Source organism: Heterodontus francisci, chromosome 5 (assembly GCF_036365525.1).
Source record: "Heterodontus francisci isolate sHetFra1 chromosome 5, sHetFra1.hap1, whole genome shotgun sequence".
Taxonomy (NCBI): Eukaryota; Metazoa; Chordata; class Chondrichthyes; order Heterodontiformes; family Heterodontidae; genus Heterodontus; species Heterodontus francisci.
This window is the reverse complement of record NC_090375.1, coordinates 114,494,162-114,508,972: the sequence shown is the minus strand read 5'-3', so window position 1 is coordinate 114,508,972 and position 14,811 is coordinate 114,494,162. Positions and strand designations below refer to the sequence as shown.

The window sequence follows — 14,811 nt, the reverse complement described above, 5'->3', positions numbered from 1 at the left end:
ATGTTAGCAAATGTAACACTGCTATTCAAGAATGGAGGGAGAGAGAAAACTAGAGGTCAGTTAGCCTGACATCACTCATCTGGGAAATGCTAGAGTCTGTTATTAAGGAAGTCTTAACAATGCACTTAGAAAATTATAGTACTATCAGACAAAGTCAACATGGTTTTATGAAAGTGAAATAGTGTTTGACAAATTTGTTAGAGATTTTTGAGGCTTTAATTAGTAGGGTGTATAAACGGGAGCCAGTCTTTACCTGAGCTTATAATAACAGGGTTTAATTTTAAACACATTGTGTTTTCAGCTCCCCCTTGGTGAATCCTTTTTCACCACTTTCTAATTATAAGGCAAAGAAACCAGCACAACAGGTTTTCTCAGGTTTAAAGAAGAAAAGTGAAATTTTATTAAACTTAAAACACTAATTCGGTTGATGCCTACAGATGCACGACGTGCCCATGCTAGCATGCACGGGCGATACACACATGCAGATAGAGACAGAAAGAAAACAGAAGAAATAAAGTGGAAAAGTTTGAGGCAATATCTGAGGAGGTTTTTAGTGTTACAATTCTTAGAGCTCATTGTAGTGTCCTTTATTGTAGGGAGATCTTGCTTTTTGTTGGGGCCCAGTATTCTTCTTAAACCTTGTTCACTGTAGGAGACTTTTCTCTCTTGGGGTTCATGTGTCTTCAGTGGATTTGGAGTTCCGTGAGAAAGAGATGGGAGCAGGCAGACAGGAGAGGCTGTGGTGAGCCAGGCAGGAGAGATCTTCTCAGTCCAGGAGCATTCTGACCAAACTCTTTGCACAAATTCAAAAAACTCAGGTTGCCCAGCAGGTTAGTCCATTCTGTTTGTGTATTTGGCCATCTTAGCAGTCAACCTGGAATGCGAGCTCCCCCACTTTCAACATCTGGTGATCAAAAGTCCATTATGGGTTGAATGTGTCAGGGAATGGCTGCTTTGTCCTTCCAAACACTGTCTGTTAATATGCAAATGTCTTTCCAGCCAAGATCTGGCAATTTTTTAAAGTAAGTCCTTTCTTCACTTCAACAACAGTTTGAAATTTAATGTCCATGTGGCAGAATTAATATGCCTTATGCTTGGCAGGTGGGGACCTGCATGACATGCCACACAAAAGGTTAATATGCAAGAATAGGGCACATGGAATTGGGAGTAACATATTACCATGGATAGAGGTTTGGTTAACTGACAGGAAGCAGAGAGTAGGGATAAACAGGACATTATCAAGTTGGCAGGTTGTAACCAGCGGAGTGCTGCAAGGATCAGTACTGGGGCTCCAGCTATTTATAATTTATATTAATTACTTAGGCAAAGACAGTGAGAGTAATGTATCAGGTTTGCTGATGAAACAAAGCTAGGTGAGAATGTAAGCTGTGAGGAGTCATAGGGTTATTTACGGCACAGAAGGAGGTCATCGGCCCATCGAGTCCATGATGGCTCTCCACAGAGCCATCCAGTCAGTCCCACTCCGCTGTTTGATCCCCATAGCCCTGCAAGTTTATGCCCTTCAAGTAGCGATCCAATTTCCTCTTGAAGTCACTGATGGTCTCTGCTTCCACTACCCTTAAGGGCAGTGAGTTCCAAGTCATTATCACCTGCTGCATAAAAAGGTCTTCCTCACATTTCCCCTGCATCTCTTGCCCTAAACCTCCAATCTGTGTCCCCTAGTCCTTGCACCATCAGTTAATGGGAACAGTATCTCCTTGTCTCACTTTCCTAAGCCTGTCATAATCTTGTACACCTCTATCAAATCTCCCCTCTCCCCTCAATCTCCTTTCCTCTAAGGAGAATGACCCCAGCTTTTCCAGCTTAACCTTGTAACTAAAATCCCCCATCTCTGGAACCGTTCTGGTAAACCTCCTCTGCACCATCTCAAGGACCTTCACATCTTTCCTAAAGTGCAGTACTCCAGTTGGGGCCTAACCAGAGTTTTCGAAAGGTTCAGCATAACTTCTCTGCCTTTGAACTCAAAGCCTCTATTTATGAAGCCCAAGATCCCATATGTTTTACAAACCACTCTCTCAACATGTCCTGCCATAATTAAAGATCGATGCATGTGCACCCCTAGTTCCCTCTGTTCCTGCATACTCTTTAGAACTGTGCCATTAAGTATATATTGCCTCTCCCTATCTTTTCTGCCAAAATGCATCACCTTGCACTTGTCAGTATTAAATTTCACCTGCCACCTGTCTGCGCATTCTGCTAGCATATCTATGTCCTGTTGCAGGCAGTTCATATCATCCTCACTGTTTGCCACACCTCCAAATTTGGTGCCTTCAGCAAATTTTGAAATTCTACTCTGTATTCCAAGTTCCAAATCATTTATATATAGCAAAAAAAAGCAGTGGTCCCAGCAGTGAACATTGGTGAACACTACTGTCTTCTGTCCTCCAGTCTGAAAAACAATCACTTACTATGATTGTATCGGTGCTGTTCCCTGCTCCAGCCCCAAACTGGAAATCTTTATATCAACATTGCTTCTAATTTCCACCCTTCTCTCACCTTTACATGGTCCATCTCCGACACTTCCCTTCTCTTCCTCGACTTCACCGTCTCCATCTGTGGGGATAGGCTGTCTATTAATATTCATTACAAGCCCACCGACTCCCACAGCTACCTTGACTACACTTCTTCACACCCTGCCTCCTGTAAGGACTCCATTCTATTCTCCCAGTTTCTCCGTCTATGACAGCGCTTCTGACATGTCTTCCTTTTTCCTCAACTGAGGATTACCCCCCACCACTGTGGTTGACAAGGCCCTGTATGGCCCATTTCCTGCATCTCTACCCTCACCCCTTCCCCTCCCTCCCAGAACTGTGACAGGATTCCCTTTGTCCTCACTTTCCACCCTACAAGCCTCCACATCCAAAGGATCATTCTCCGCCATTTCTGCCACGTCCAGTGTGATACCACTACCAAATGCATCTTCCCCTCCCCTCTCCTGTCAGCATTCTGAAGGGATCACTCCCTCCGCGACACCCTGGTCCACTCCTCCATTACCCCCAACACCTAGTCCCCTTCCCACGGCACCTTCCCCTGCAATCGCAGGAGGTGTAACACCTGCCCTTTTACCTCCTCTCTCCTCACTATCCAAGGCCCAAAACATTCCTTTCAGGTGAAGCAGCGATTTACTTGTACTTCTTTCAATTTAGTATACTATATTCACTGCTCACAATGCGGTCTTCTCTATATTGGGGAGACCAGACGTAGATTGGGTGACTGCTTTGCGGAACACCTCCGCTCAGTCTGAATGCATGACTCCCAGCTTCCGGTTGCTTGCCATTTCAACACTCCCCCCTGCTCTCATGCCCACATATCTGTCCTGGGATTGCTGCAGTGTTCTAGTGAACATCAATGCAAGCTCTGGAATAGCATCTCATTTACTGATTAGGCACACTACAGCCTGCCAGACTGAACATTGAGTTCAATAATTTCAGAGCATGTTGGACCCCCCTTTTTATTTTTAATTATTTTTTCTTTTTTATTATTTATTATTTTTATTTATTTTATTTCAGTTTGTTTCATTATTCATTTTTTTACCATATGCCTATCCACTTTTTTTTCATGTTTGTGCTTTGGGCCAGGGCTGTTCATTTTTCTGTCAATTAACACCCTCTCTGCACTGACGCTTTGTCTTTCAGCACACCGTTAACATACCGTTTGCCTTTGCTCCATGACCTCTGGTCAGTTATTCTCTGTGACCCTCTGTCCTATTAACACCTTGCCTTTTGTTATCTCTTAACCCACCCCCGCTTTATTTGCTTAAAACCTATTACATTTCTAACATTTGCCAGTTCTGATGAAGTGTCACTGACCTGAAACGTTAACTCTGCTTCTCTCTCCACAGATGCTGCCAGACCTGCTGAGTATTTCCAGCATGTCTTGTTTTTATTTCAGATTTCCAGCATCTGCAGTATTTTGCTTTTATTACATTTACTACGACTCGCTGTTTTCTGTCTTTAAACCAATTTTTTATCCAATTGGATACTGACCCTCCTATTGAATGAGCCTCAGTTTTGTTAACCAGCCTTTTATGTGGTACTTTATCAAACGCTTTCTTAAAATCCTTATAAACAACATCCACTGCATTCCCCTCATCAACCTTTTCTGTTACTTCATCAAAAAATTCAACTAGATTAGTCAAGCATGTACTCCCTTTTACAAATCCATGCTGGCTCTCCTCAATTAACTCAAACATCTCCAAGTGTCTGCTGATTTTTTCCCCTGCTTATTGTTTCTAAAATCTTACCCACCACTGATGTTAAATTGGCCTGTAGTTGCTAGTACTGTCCTTACACCCTTTCTTGAATAAGGATGTCATATTTGCCACTCTCCAAATCCTCTGGCACCTCCCCCATAGCCAGGGAAGATTGGAACATTATGGCAAGCCCTTTTGCCATCTTAACCCCCACTTCCTTTAGCAACCTGGGATGCAAGGAGGACAAAAAGAGGCTGCAAAAAGATATAGACAGGTTGCGAACGGGCAACAGGTGGCAGATGGAGTATAACATGGGAAAGTGTGAGATTATTCACTTTGGTGGTAAGAACAGAAAAGCAGAATTTTTTTTACAAAGTATGAAACTTTTGAATTAGAGACACTCTCAGAAAGACATGGGTGTACTCATACAAGGAGCACAGAAAGTTAGCATGCTGGTACTTTATTGTGTTGGCCTTTATTGTGAGGAGATTGGAGTACAAGAATAAGGAAGTCTTGCTACAATTATAAAGGGCTTTGGTGAGACCACACCTGGAGTACTGTGTGCAGTTTTGGTCTCCATATTTAAGGAAGGATATACTTGCATTGGATGTGATATAGCGAAGATTCACTAGACTGTTCCATGGGATGAGAGGGTTGCCCAATGATGAGAGGCTGAGTAAATTGGGCCTATACTCTCTGGAGTTTAGAAGAATGAGAGGTGATCTCATTGAAACTGTTACGCCACTCAAGACAAAGTATCCAATCAAAATATATGATTCTGATCGCGGTGGGAGCAACACACTGTCAATTCAGTCCTGTTGCTCCACAGATAGCATCATATTTCTTTAAGCTTTCCAAATCAAAGAAAAAGCAGCCAAATTGAACAATCTAGTAACCCCTGAATGAAGCGAACCAAACCAGCTATCTTTAGATATCAACAAATTAACTATTTATTAAAAAACTAAAATCTTAAACACTACAAAGATAAACCAATATCTAAAGACCTTATAATTTCTTATTTAAAAAAAAATCTAACTGCCGCATTCGCATACATATACTCAAACTAAGAGTCGTTTAGTTTTTAATTAGCTGCATGAAAAGATTAAAATAAAGTCTTTGCAAGTTACATTCCTGACAAAATAGAGTCTTCCAATACAACACAGTCAAAGTTCACTTGCAGTCTTCCAAGGCCTGATGAAACAGAAGGTTCTTCCAAAGATGGGGTTCAACAGTTTGGCTGTTGTAGGATTAAACTCTTCTTTTTTTTTCCAGTGATGAACACAACAAATATCAATAATTTGTTGTGAAAGAAAAAGCTTTTTCTAATTTTTTATGGAATTAACTCAGCTTGAGGCTTTGTAGGATTTTGAGAGAGAAACAACACAGCTTTTCTTCCTTCAATTTAAATTGTCTCAGAGAGATCTCAACTGAATGCTGCTCAGCTAATTTTAAAAGTCAAAGCTGCAACATTTAATCTCTGTCCTCTCTCTCTCTGTGGCTGTTGCTTGCCGAACAGAGCGTCCGGAAAGTTCTTAAAGGGGTACTGATCTTTTTACAGTCTTAAAGACGCACACAATTTTCCTGAGTAGAGAAAATAAAACACAAGACTGTGACAAAAGATACAAGATTCTGAGGGGGCTTGACAGGGTGGACACTGAGAGGTTGTTTCCCCTGGCTGGGGAATCTGGAACACAGGTGAGGGATCGATTATTTAAGACTGAAATGAGGTGAAATTTCGTCACTCATAGGGTTGTGAATCTTTGGAATTCTCTACTTCAGAGGGTTCTGGATGCTCCATTGTTGAATATAGTTAAGGCTGGGGTAGACAGATTTTTAGTCTCTCAGGGAATCTAGGGATATGGTGAGCAGGTGGGAAAGTGGAATTGATGCAGAAGCTGAGCCAAGATCTTATTGAATGGCGGAGCTGGCTCGAGTGGTTGTATGGCCTACACCTGCTCCTATTTCTTCTGTTCTAAGAGAGGATTTTATTTGTTTTGGAAAGACAGTTTAAAAATAACTGAAAGGAAATAATAAGAGGTGTAAAGTGATTGAACAGTTCATTCTTAGGCTTTTGTTGGGCGGGGGGGGGGGAGACAATTTCAATGAATAGACAAGAAACATGAATGCAGTAGTGTGAAGGGGGAACGTTGTTTGCCCGGCCTGTTTGTTGGGGTTGCAGCAGCTGCGGCTGTGCCCGGACGGTTTGGCGCGGGGACCGCGCGGCTTTGCTGATGTGGGTGTGCGTGTCCGGTTGATTGTGTTCCCCCGGCTCGCTCTCTCTCTCTGTGATGATGCGTGGATCTGTGCTGTCAGTGATCAGCCGCTTCTCCCAGGAGTATGCGGCGGGGACTCCGCTCCGGCTCAAGCTGCTTGACTCGTACCTGCTGTACATGGCACTGAGCGGAGTAGCGCAGTTCTTGTACTGCGCGCTGGTCGGTACCTTCCCTTTCAACTCCTTCCTGTCTGGCTTCATCGCCTGTGTGGGAGCCTTCGTGCTGGCAGGTGAGGGTGGGGGTGTGGCTGAGGATGTGGGGGGCCGGACCGGAGACTTGGGGGGAGAGGTCGGGGGTGGGGTGGTGGTGGTGGTGACGGTGACGGAGCCGGGTTGTAGGTTGGGGCTCGGGCTTAGATTTGAGGCCTTGTCTGTACAGGGAGGGGAGACGAGTGCTGAGCAGGGGGGTTATCCCATTGCAGGCTGCACGGAGTATCTGGACCAACAAGGCCAGGGTGGGGATGGCTCATTGCCACCATGAACTGTGTGCTAATGGAGCGAGTGTTGGCTGTCAGGGATTTGAGACCCTGTCACTTGGTATCTGTTCTGTGTGCTGGGGAGAATGTACCTGGAGGGAAGTAGACTATCCTGAATCTGAGATGTAATAGTAGGCTTACTTTGCCTTGGAGATCTGCAGTTGAATAAAAGGTGACATCAAATGACCTGATTTTAATTGTGCGAAGTTGGTACTTATCCTTATGTACCTTGGGCCATCACTTGATAATACATCTCATCTTATGTGTTGATTATCTCTGGTGAAATGGGTGTTGGTTGTATTCTTAATACTTCTCATCCAGTGAGGTTGGTTGAAACTGCAGAGCGCATGGTTTCTTGATCATGACCAGAACTGATAGTTAAACATTTCTATGTGTTTTCCCACAATAGAAAACTGCAATATTTTTCACTAACTCTCTTGGTTTCTCTCTGCTACCACAGTTTGCTTGCGGATACAGATCAACCCTCAGAACAAAGGAGATTTCATTGGTATCTCACCTGAGCGAGCATTTGCAGACTTCCTCTTTGCCAGCACCATCCTGCATCTGGTGGTGATCAACTTCATAGGTTGAGTGTGAATATTGGTGAGTGGAGGCACTGTCTTTTGAGATGGATTTTTTCTGTTTGTCTTCAGGTGAAATTATCTAATGTACTGGAGATAAAGGTGATTTTCCCCACCCTGAGGTTAGATTGGTCTAAGTCAATTCTAACAGTAGGAGAAAGGGTATTAATTATCTTTCACCTCTGATGGTTCTGTCCATACTGAGTAGGTAAAGGTGTTATTTTTACTTTATGTTTAAATATCTGCAAATAATGGAAAAAGCAGCAAGGTGATGAGGTAAATGTTATATCACAAGTAATGATCAGGAAAGCACTGTCTGAAAGGGTGATAAAAGAAGATTTATTAACTTTCTAAAGGGAATTGGACATGTACTTGAAAAGGAAACATTTGCAGTGCTTGGGGGAAGAGCATGGTAGTGGGACTAACTGGAAAGCGGGAGGGGTGGGGGGAAGGGAGGGGGAAACGGGGGAGGAGGTGGGGGAAAAGGCAGAGGGGGAGGAGGGAGGGGTGGAAATGGCAGGGGCGAGAGGCCAGGATTAGGTGAGTGCAGATATCTTGGAGGGTGTTGGGGTGGAGAATATTACAGCAATATGGAGGGGCGATGCCATGTAGAGTTTGAAAACAAAGGTGAGAATTTTAAAATCAAGGCATTTCTTGATCAGGAGCCAATGTAGGTCAGTGAGCACAAGGGTGATAAGGGAACAGGAGTTGGTGTGAGTTAGGACAGAGTTTTGGATGACCTCAAGTTTATGGAGTAGAATGTGGGAGGCCAGCCAGGAGTGCATTGGAATAGTCAACTCGGAAGAATTATTACAGTGCTCTGACACCCCAAGGTGGGAGACAGCATTCAGGAAGCTGTCTCATAACAGTGTAAGTTCAGTCTGAGGTATTTCCTTCCTGGACTCCTCCCAAAGTAGATGAGTGTTTCCCTGGGCCATGTTCACACATCTCCCAGTAGCTGAGAGCTGAGCATAGTCCCAGTCCAAATGTAGCAAAATTGTTTTAGTTAAAGAGATCCAGTTTCTTTGTGGGCAAACATGTCTGCCTTGGTCATAGTATGTTGTGGGCTGCAGGATCTGTACTTGAATGGATGATCAGGTGGTCTATCCTCTCATACATTTGCAAGTCCTATTAAACAACATGATCTGTGGCGCTGGAGTGGCCAATCCCCTTTCTAAGGCAGACTTGGTTGAGGGAACTAACTTGTGTCTCAATGATTGCAGCAGATATGTGCTTCCAGGCATGTTGTGCTGCAGTGTGTTTGGAATCTTGCATTGCTGCCCTTCAGCAATAGTCTAACTACAAGTGTAATAACGAGGCTGGGATGTATAATTGGCATAGTAGCAATCTCTCTTTTGTGCAGGGGAGTTGTATGTCAGGGAGGTACATTTTTATTGGGGGGGGGGGGGGTGTTTTGGTTTGTGAAAGAGTGAGCCTTTATGGGCATCGCTGGCTAGGCCAGCATTTATTGCCCTTGAACTGAGTGGCTTGCTAAGGTGATTTCAGAGGGCATTTAAGAGTCAACCACATTGCTGTGGATCTGGAGTCACATGTAGACCAGACCAGGTAAGGATGGCAGATTTCCTTCCCTAAAGGACGTTAGTGAGCCAGATGGGTTTTTACAACAATCGACAATGGTTTCATGGTCACCATTTAGACTAGCTGTTTTAATTCCCAGATTAATTGAATTCAAATTTCACCATCTGCCATGGTGGGATTCGAACCCTTGTCCCCAGAGCAGTAGCCTGGGTCTCTGGGTTACTCGTCCAGTGGTTCAGTTTGAGTTTTTATACAGGTTTTTTTGGGGGATGTAGGCTATGCTAGCCTGGAGCTGTGGTGGGGTGGTGGGAAAGAAAAACGAAAGGGAAGGTCTGTGATAGGACAGAGGGCAGGTGAGATTAAATGGCAGAGATTTCATTGAACAGAATGCAGATGGAATGCTAAATAGTTGTAGTAAAAGACAAAGCACGAGTCTAGAGAGAGTGCTGATGGCAGAATAATGAACAGCTGTCTGAAAGCAAAAACATGAAAAACACGTTTAAGACTAACATATGGTTAAAAAATAAATAATAAAATAGAAAATGAAAATATGTTTTTTTTTTAAAAAAGGGGCACATTGTCTGAAATTGTTGAACTTATATTGAGTCCAGAAGGCTGTAGAGTGCTTAATCAGTTGTTCCTTGAGCTTGCGTTGATGTTCGCTGGAACACCGCCGCAGGCCGAGGACAGAAATGTGGGCATGAGAGCAGGGTGGTGAATTAAAATGGCAAGCAGCTGGAAGCTCGGGGTCACACTTGCGGACTGGGTGTAGGTGTTCTGCAAAGTGGTCACCCAATCTGCGTTTGGTCTCCCCAATGTCGAGGGGACTGCATTGTGAGCAGTATATTAAATTGAAAGAAGTACAAGTAAATCGCTGCTTCACCTGGAAGAAGTGTTTGGGTCCTTATATGGTGAGGAGAGAGGAGGTAAAAGGGCAGGTCTTACACCTCCTGGCTTGCATGCTAAGGTGACATGGAAAGGGGATGAGGTGTTGGAGGAGTGGACCAGGGTGGTGTGGAGGGAATGGTCCCTTCTGAATGCTGGGAGGGGAGGGGAAGATGTGTTCGATAGTGGTATCATGCTGGAGGTGGCGGAATTGGCGGAGGCTGATCCTTTGGATATGGAGGCTGATGGGATGGGAAGTGAGGTCAGGGGGGAGCCCTGTCGCGGTTCTTGGAGGGAGGGGAAGGTGTGAGCAGAAGTGTGGGAAATAGGGTGGACACGGTCGAAGGCCCTGGCACCCACAGTGCGGGGAATCCTTGGTTGAGTAAAAAGGAAGACATATCAGAAGTGCTGTTGTGGAAGGTTGCATCATCATAACAGCTGCGTGGAGACGAAGAAACCGAGAGAATGGAATCTTTACAGGAGGCAGGTGTGAAGAATTGCAGTCGAGGTAGCTGTAGGGGTCAGTGGACTTATAATAAATATTATTGGACAACCTATCCGCAGAGATCGAGACAGAGAAGTTGAGGAACGGGAGAGAAGAGTTGGAGATGGACCATGTGAAATTGAGAGAGAGTGGAAATTAGAAGCAAAGTTGAAGTTTTCCAGTTTGGGGTGAGAATAGGAAATGGTACCAATACAGTCATCAGTGTACTGGAAAAGAGTTGGAAAGAGGGCTTGAATAGTACTGGAACAAGGAATGTTTGAAATAGCCCACAAAAAGACAAGTATAACTAGGATCATGGGGGTACCCATAGCAACACCTTTTATTTGAAGAAAGTGAGTGGAGTTGAAGGAGCGATTGCTCAATGAGAGAACAAGTTCAGCCAGGTGGTGGTGGATGGGGACTGGTTGGGCCTCTGTTCAAGGAAGAAGCAGAGAGCCCTCAGACCATCCTGGTGGGGGATGGAGGTGTAGAGAGATTGGATGTCCACAGTGAAGGGGAGGTGCTTAGTGCCTGGAAACTGTCAAAATGACATCGGGTGTCAGAAGAGTCACAGATGTAGGTGGGACTACACTGGACAAGGGGAGAAAAAATAGAATCAAGATAGGAGGAAATAGGTTCCATGGGGCAGGAACAGGCTGAAATGATGGGTCTACCAGGACAATCCTGTTTGTGGATTTTGGGAACGAGATAGAAGCAGGATGTTCGGGGTTGCGGGACTATGAGGTGGGAAGCTGTAGAGGAAAGATCTCCAAAGGAGATGAGGTCAGTGATGGACCTGGAGACAGTGGCTTGATGTTCGGTGGTGGGGTCATGGTCCAGGGGAAGGTAGGAAGAGGTGTCTTGAGAGTTGGCACTCAACCTCTGCAATGTAGAGGTCGGTGTGCCAGACAACAACAATACCCTTGTCAGCAGGTTTGATCACCCTGTTGGGGTGAGACCTTAGAGAACGGAGTGCAGCAAGTTCAGAGGGAGACAGGTTAGAGTGATTGAGGGGGGCAGAGAAATTAAGACAACCGATGTCATGCTGACAGTTCTCAATGAAAAGATCAAGAGCAGGGAGAATACTGGAGGTGGGTGAATGGGTCCACTGGTTGCGGGGAGGACTCCTGGCCAAAGAAGTGAGCCCGAAGGCCATGGAAGAAAAGCTCAACATCATGCTGTGGGCGAAATTCATTGAAGTCGGGGGGGCGTAAGGGAATAAAACAGAGTCCTTTAAGTGTAGATCATTCAGTGATCAAGAGGGGAAGGTCAATGGGTATTGTGAATGCACAGCAAGTGATGGGGTTAGAGGAAGGGGAAGAAAGATCTGGAGGGGCATTGGTCCCCATGAACTGCTGGAACTTGCATTCTTTAACACCTGAAAGGAAGAGAAAAAGGTTTTTGTTCATACATCAGATAATGCAAAAGATGAAATTAAACTGCGGAGTAGGAGAGCTTTGAGATAGGGTGAGTCGGTGCTGCTGGAGGGAGAGGTCGAGTGTGTGCATGTGGTGCGTGGCACTGAGTGTGGATCTCTGGATGCGGCGAGAACAGCAGTCCGAGGAAAGTTGTATGTCTCGGAGATACCTGTAATCCAGGCTGGATATGAAACTTCCGTTGGATCCACATGGAATAATTCGGAGACAGTTGCTAAGGAAGGAAATTTGGAGTTTTAGCAGACATCTTATTGAATACCAGGAGGGAAATGGAAAGCAATGAAGGTGAGCAAGGTAAAAGAAACAAACGGAAATTCCGTCAGAGAGAAGAGCAGAACAACTTCAAGGCTAGCAAAGCAGTGTTGTCCATTGGTGGGGCATTAAGAGTCAACCATCAAAAGAGAGAACTTGCATTTTTATACAGGTTGGATGTCCAAAATATGGCACCCTCGGGGCTAAGACTGTGTCAGATTTCAGATTTTCCCATATTTTGGGATGTGCAATGTGTGCAATATTTAGCTTGGCATCAATTCTGGCGCACTACTTGGAAGAGTTAGAAGCCTGCTTCACGCTCCGAAATCATGCATCAACTTGATATGTAGTTGCAATAATTAGTTGGTTTGTCTGAGGGAGGGGCCAAGCCATTCAAATTATACTGAATGTTTGTGTTTGAAATGTTTAAATCAGTGTTTGATAGCGATTTTGAAATTAACAGACAATTCATTCTACATCGGTTTGGTCACTATTTTGAAGTCATTCATCCGCCACTCTTTCTCAAATCAGACAATCCTATCTGGAACCTTGAGAATTAAACAAGCCAGAGACTTTGCTAGATGTATGGGAAAAGAAGAACCGCTGAGTATATTTTCAAAAATGTCCGGTATTTGGACAGTTCCGGTTTTCGAACAGCCGGATTTTGGATATCCAACCTCTAGCACCTTTCATGACTTCGGGATGTCCCAAACACTTTACAGCTGATTTTTTGTTTTGAAGTGTAGTCATTCTTGTAATATCTGAAACACGGCAACCAGGTTGCGCACAGCAATGTCCCACAAACAACAAGGCAATAATGACCAGATAATCTGTTGATTAGTGATGTTAGCTAGGAGATAAATATTGGTTAGGACATTGGGAGAACTCCCCTGCTTTTCTTTTGAATAGTGCCATGGGATCTTTTATGCCTATCTGAGAGGGAAGATGAGGTATTTGTTTAACTTCTCATTTGAAAGGCATAGTGTGAAACGAGTCACAGGCAGGCCAGGCCCCTTTCTCTGAAGGATGTCTGTTCTAATTGTGTTTTTGGTGCGAGCCCACAGAATAGCAGTTTGTATGGATTCATTTGCAATCTTGCCATTGATGAGATGCAAAACATTGCCAATCTAGTGCCACATTTCATACATTGAAACCCTTCTATAATGGTGGAAGGGTCTGTCCCTAGTGGAATGGGATTGCATATTAAATTCTCTTATAATGTGTGTTTTGAAAGGTGGCGGGCGTTAATGCATGATAGGTGTGTGTTCTTTTGGGGAGGAGAGTTTCTTTCCCCAGTGAAGGGGACACTGAACTGTGTGTTTCCGGTGCTGTATAACAGTCTTTTTGAGAGAGGGTTTAAATATGTTAAAGCATTGTGACAGGACATTTGTTATTATTGATGACATTAGTCTATCTTTAAACATTTTCTTTCTTCTTGTAGTCATGCAGCAGAAATAATGAGGGGGACCGGAACCCGTATTGGCGCTGCGATGGATCTGTTTGAATTTTGTTTACACATTTTGTTTCATTCCGTATATATGTATAAAAAATAAAACATCTTTTACAAAATGGCTGATTGTATCTTAATTGATATTGAGAGCAAAGGAAGGGTTAAGGGGAAGTAGACTTCTGCTTCAGCTGAAATTAACTAATTGAGCAGTAATTAGAGATTGAATTTATGACTTTCCTAGTCTGTAATGGGTCAGTTTTTCCACAGAACACTGACTACCAACTGAGATAGGGTACCATGCCAAAACTTCAGGCACTGTGCAGTTTGTGAGGTACTAAAAGGCTGCATCTTTATTGACTTAAATTTCACTCACCTAAAAAGCAACTAATCAATAAATAGCTGGATACTCAGAACAAAAACATACTGAACTTCTCTGTCAAAAACTCCTGTTCACAAAAACATTTTTTAAGGGGGTCTGAAATGAATGGAAACTTGTTTCAAACTTTCTGAAACTAAACTGTATGCAGGCAGAATTCCTCTACCCAAATGGGGTTGGCACACCTTTCTGTTGTCACCTACTCCACTTGCCTATCCAGAATGCATAGGTGCAGGTTGGTAGAACTTTGTAAATGGCCAATGTATCTTGTAAAACAGTTATCAAAGTAGAAAGACTTGCATTTATATAGCACCTTGCCTGACCTCAGGATGTCCCAAAGAACTTACCAGCCACTGAAGTACTTTTGAAGTGTAGTCACTGTTGTAGGAAGTACAGCAAGCTTCCATAAACAGCAATGTGATAATGACCAGATAATCTGTTTTCAGATTGTATTTATTTGAAGGTTATATATTAGCCAGGGCACTGGGGATAATTTCCCTACTCTTTTTTAAATAGTGCAATGGGATCTTTTTACATGCACCTGGGAGCAGGCGATACCTTCAACAGCATAGATTTATGTACTTGGTTTCTGGAATGGGACACATGCAGCACCACAAAAACATTCTGAATTTGCAGCATTACTTAAACTAGAAACTAGTCTTGTTATTTATGTATTTTTGTACTAAACTGTTACTGTAGTCAATGTACATTATAGCAATGTACCAGCTTTATGATATTCTTTTACAAGCAAGCACAAAAAACATTTAAGTCATGTCAATGTATTCCACTACTTCATGTTGCAACCTACTCTGAAGGGCGTTTCAGTAAACCTCAGTCTGTTTAATCA

General features: G+C 43.7%; 1 protein-coding gene across 1 annotated transcript; it reads left to right on the top strand.

The window, feature by feature from the left end:
- Positions 1-6,440: 6,440 nt before the first annotated feature.
- Positions 6,441-13,707, top strand: dad1 (defender against cell death 1). Its single transcript, XM_068030908.1, has 3 exons — positions 6,441-6,715; positions 7,422-7,564; positions 13,580-13,707. The coding sequence occupies exons 1-2, from the start codon at positions 6,502-6,504 to the stop codon at positions 7,550-7,552; spliced, it is 345 nt and encodes a 114-aa protein (XP_067887009.1). The 5' UTR covers positions 6,441-6,501; the 3' UTR covers positions 7,553-7,564; positions 13,580-13,707.
- Positions 13,708-14,811: the final 1,104 nt, after the last annotated feature.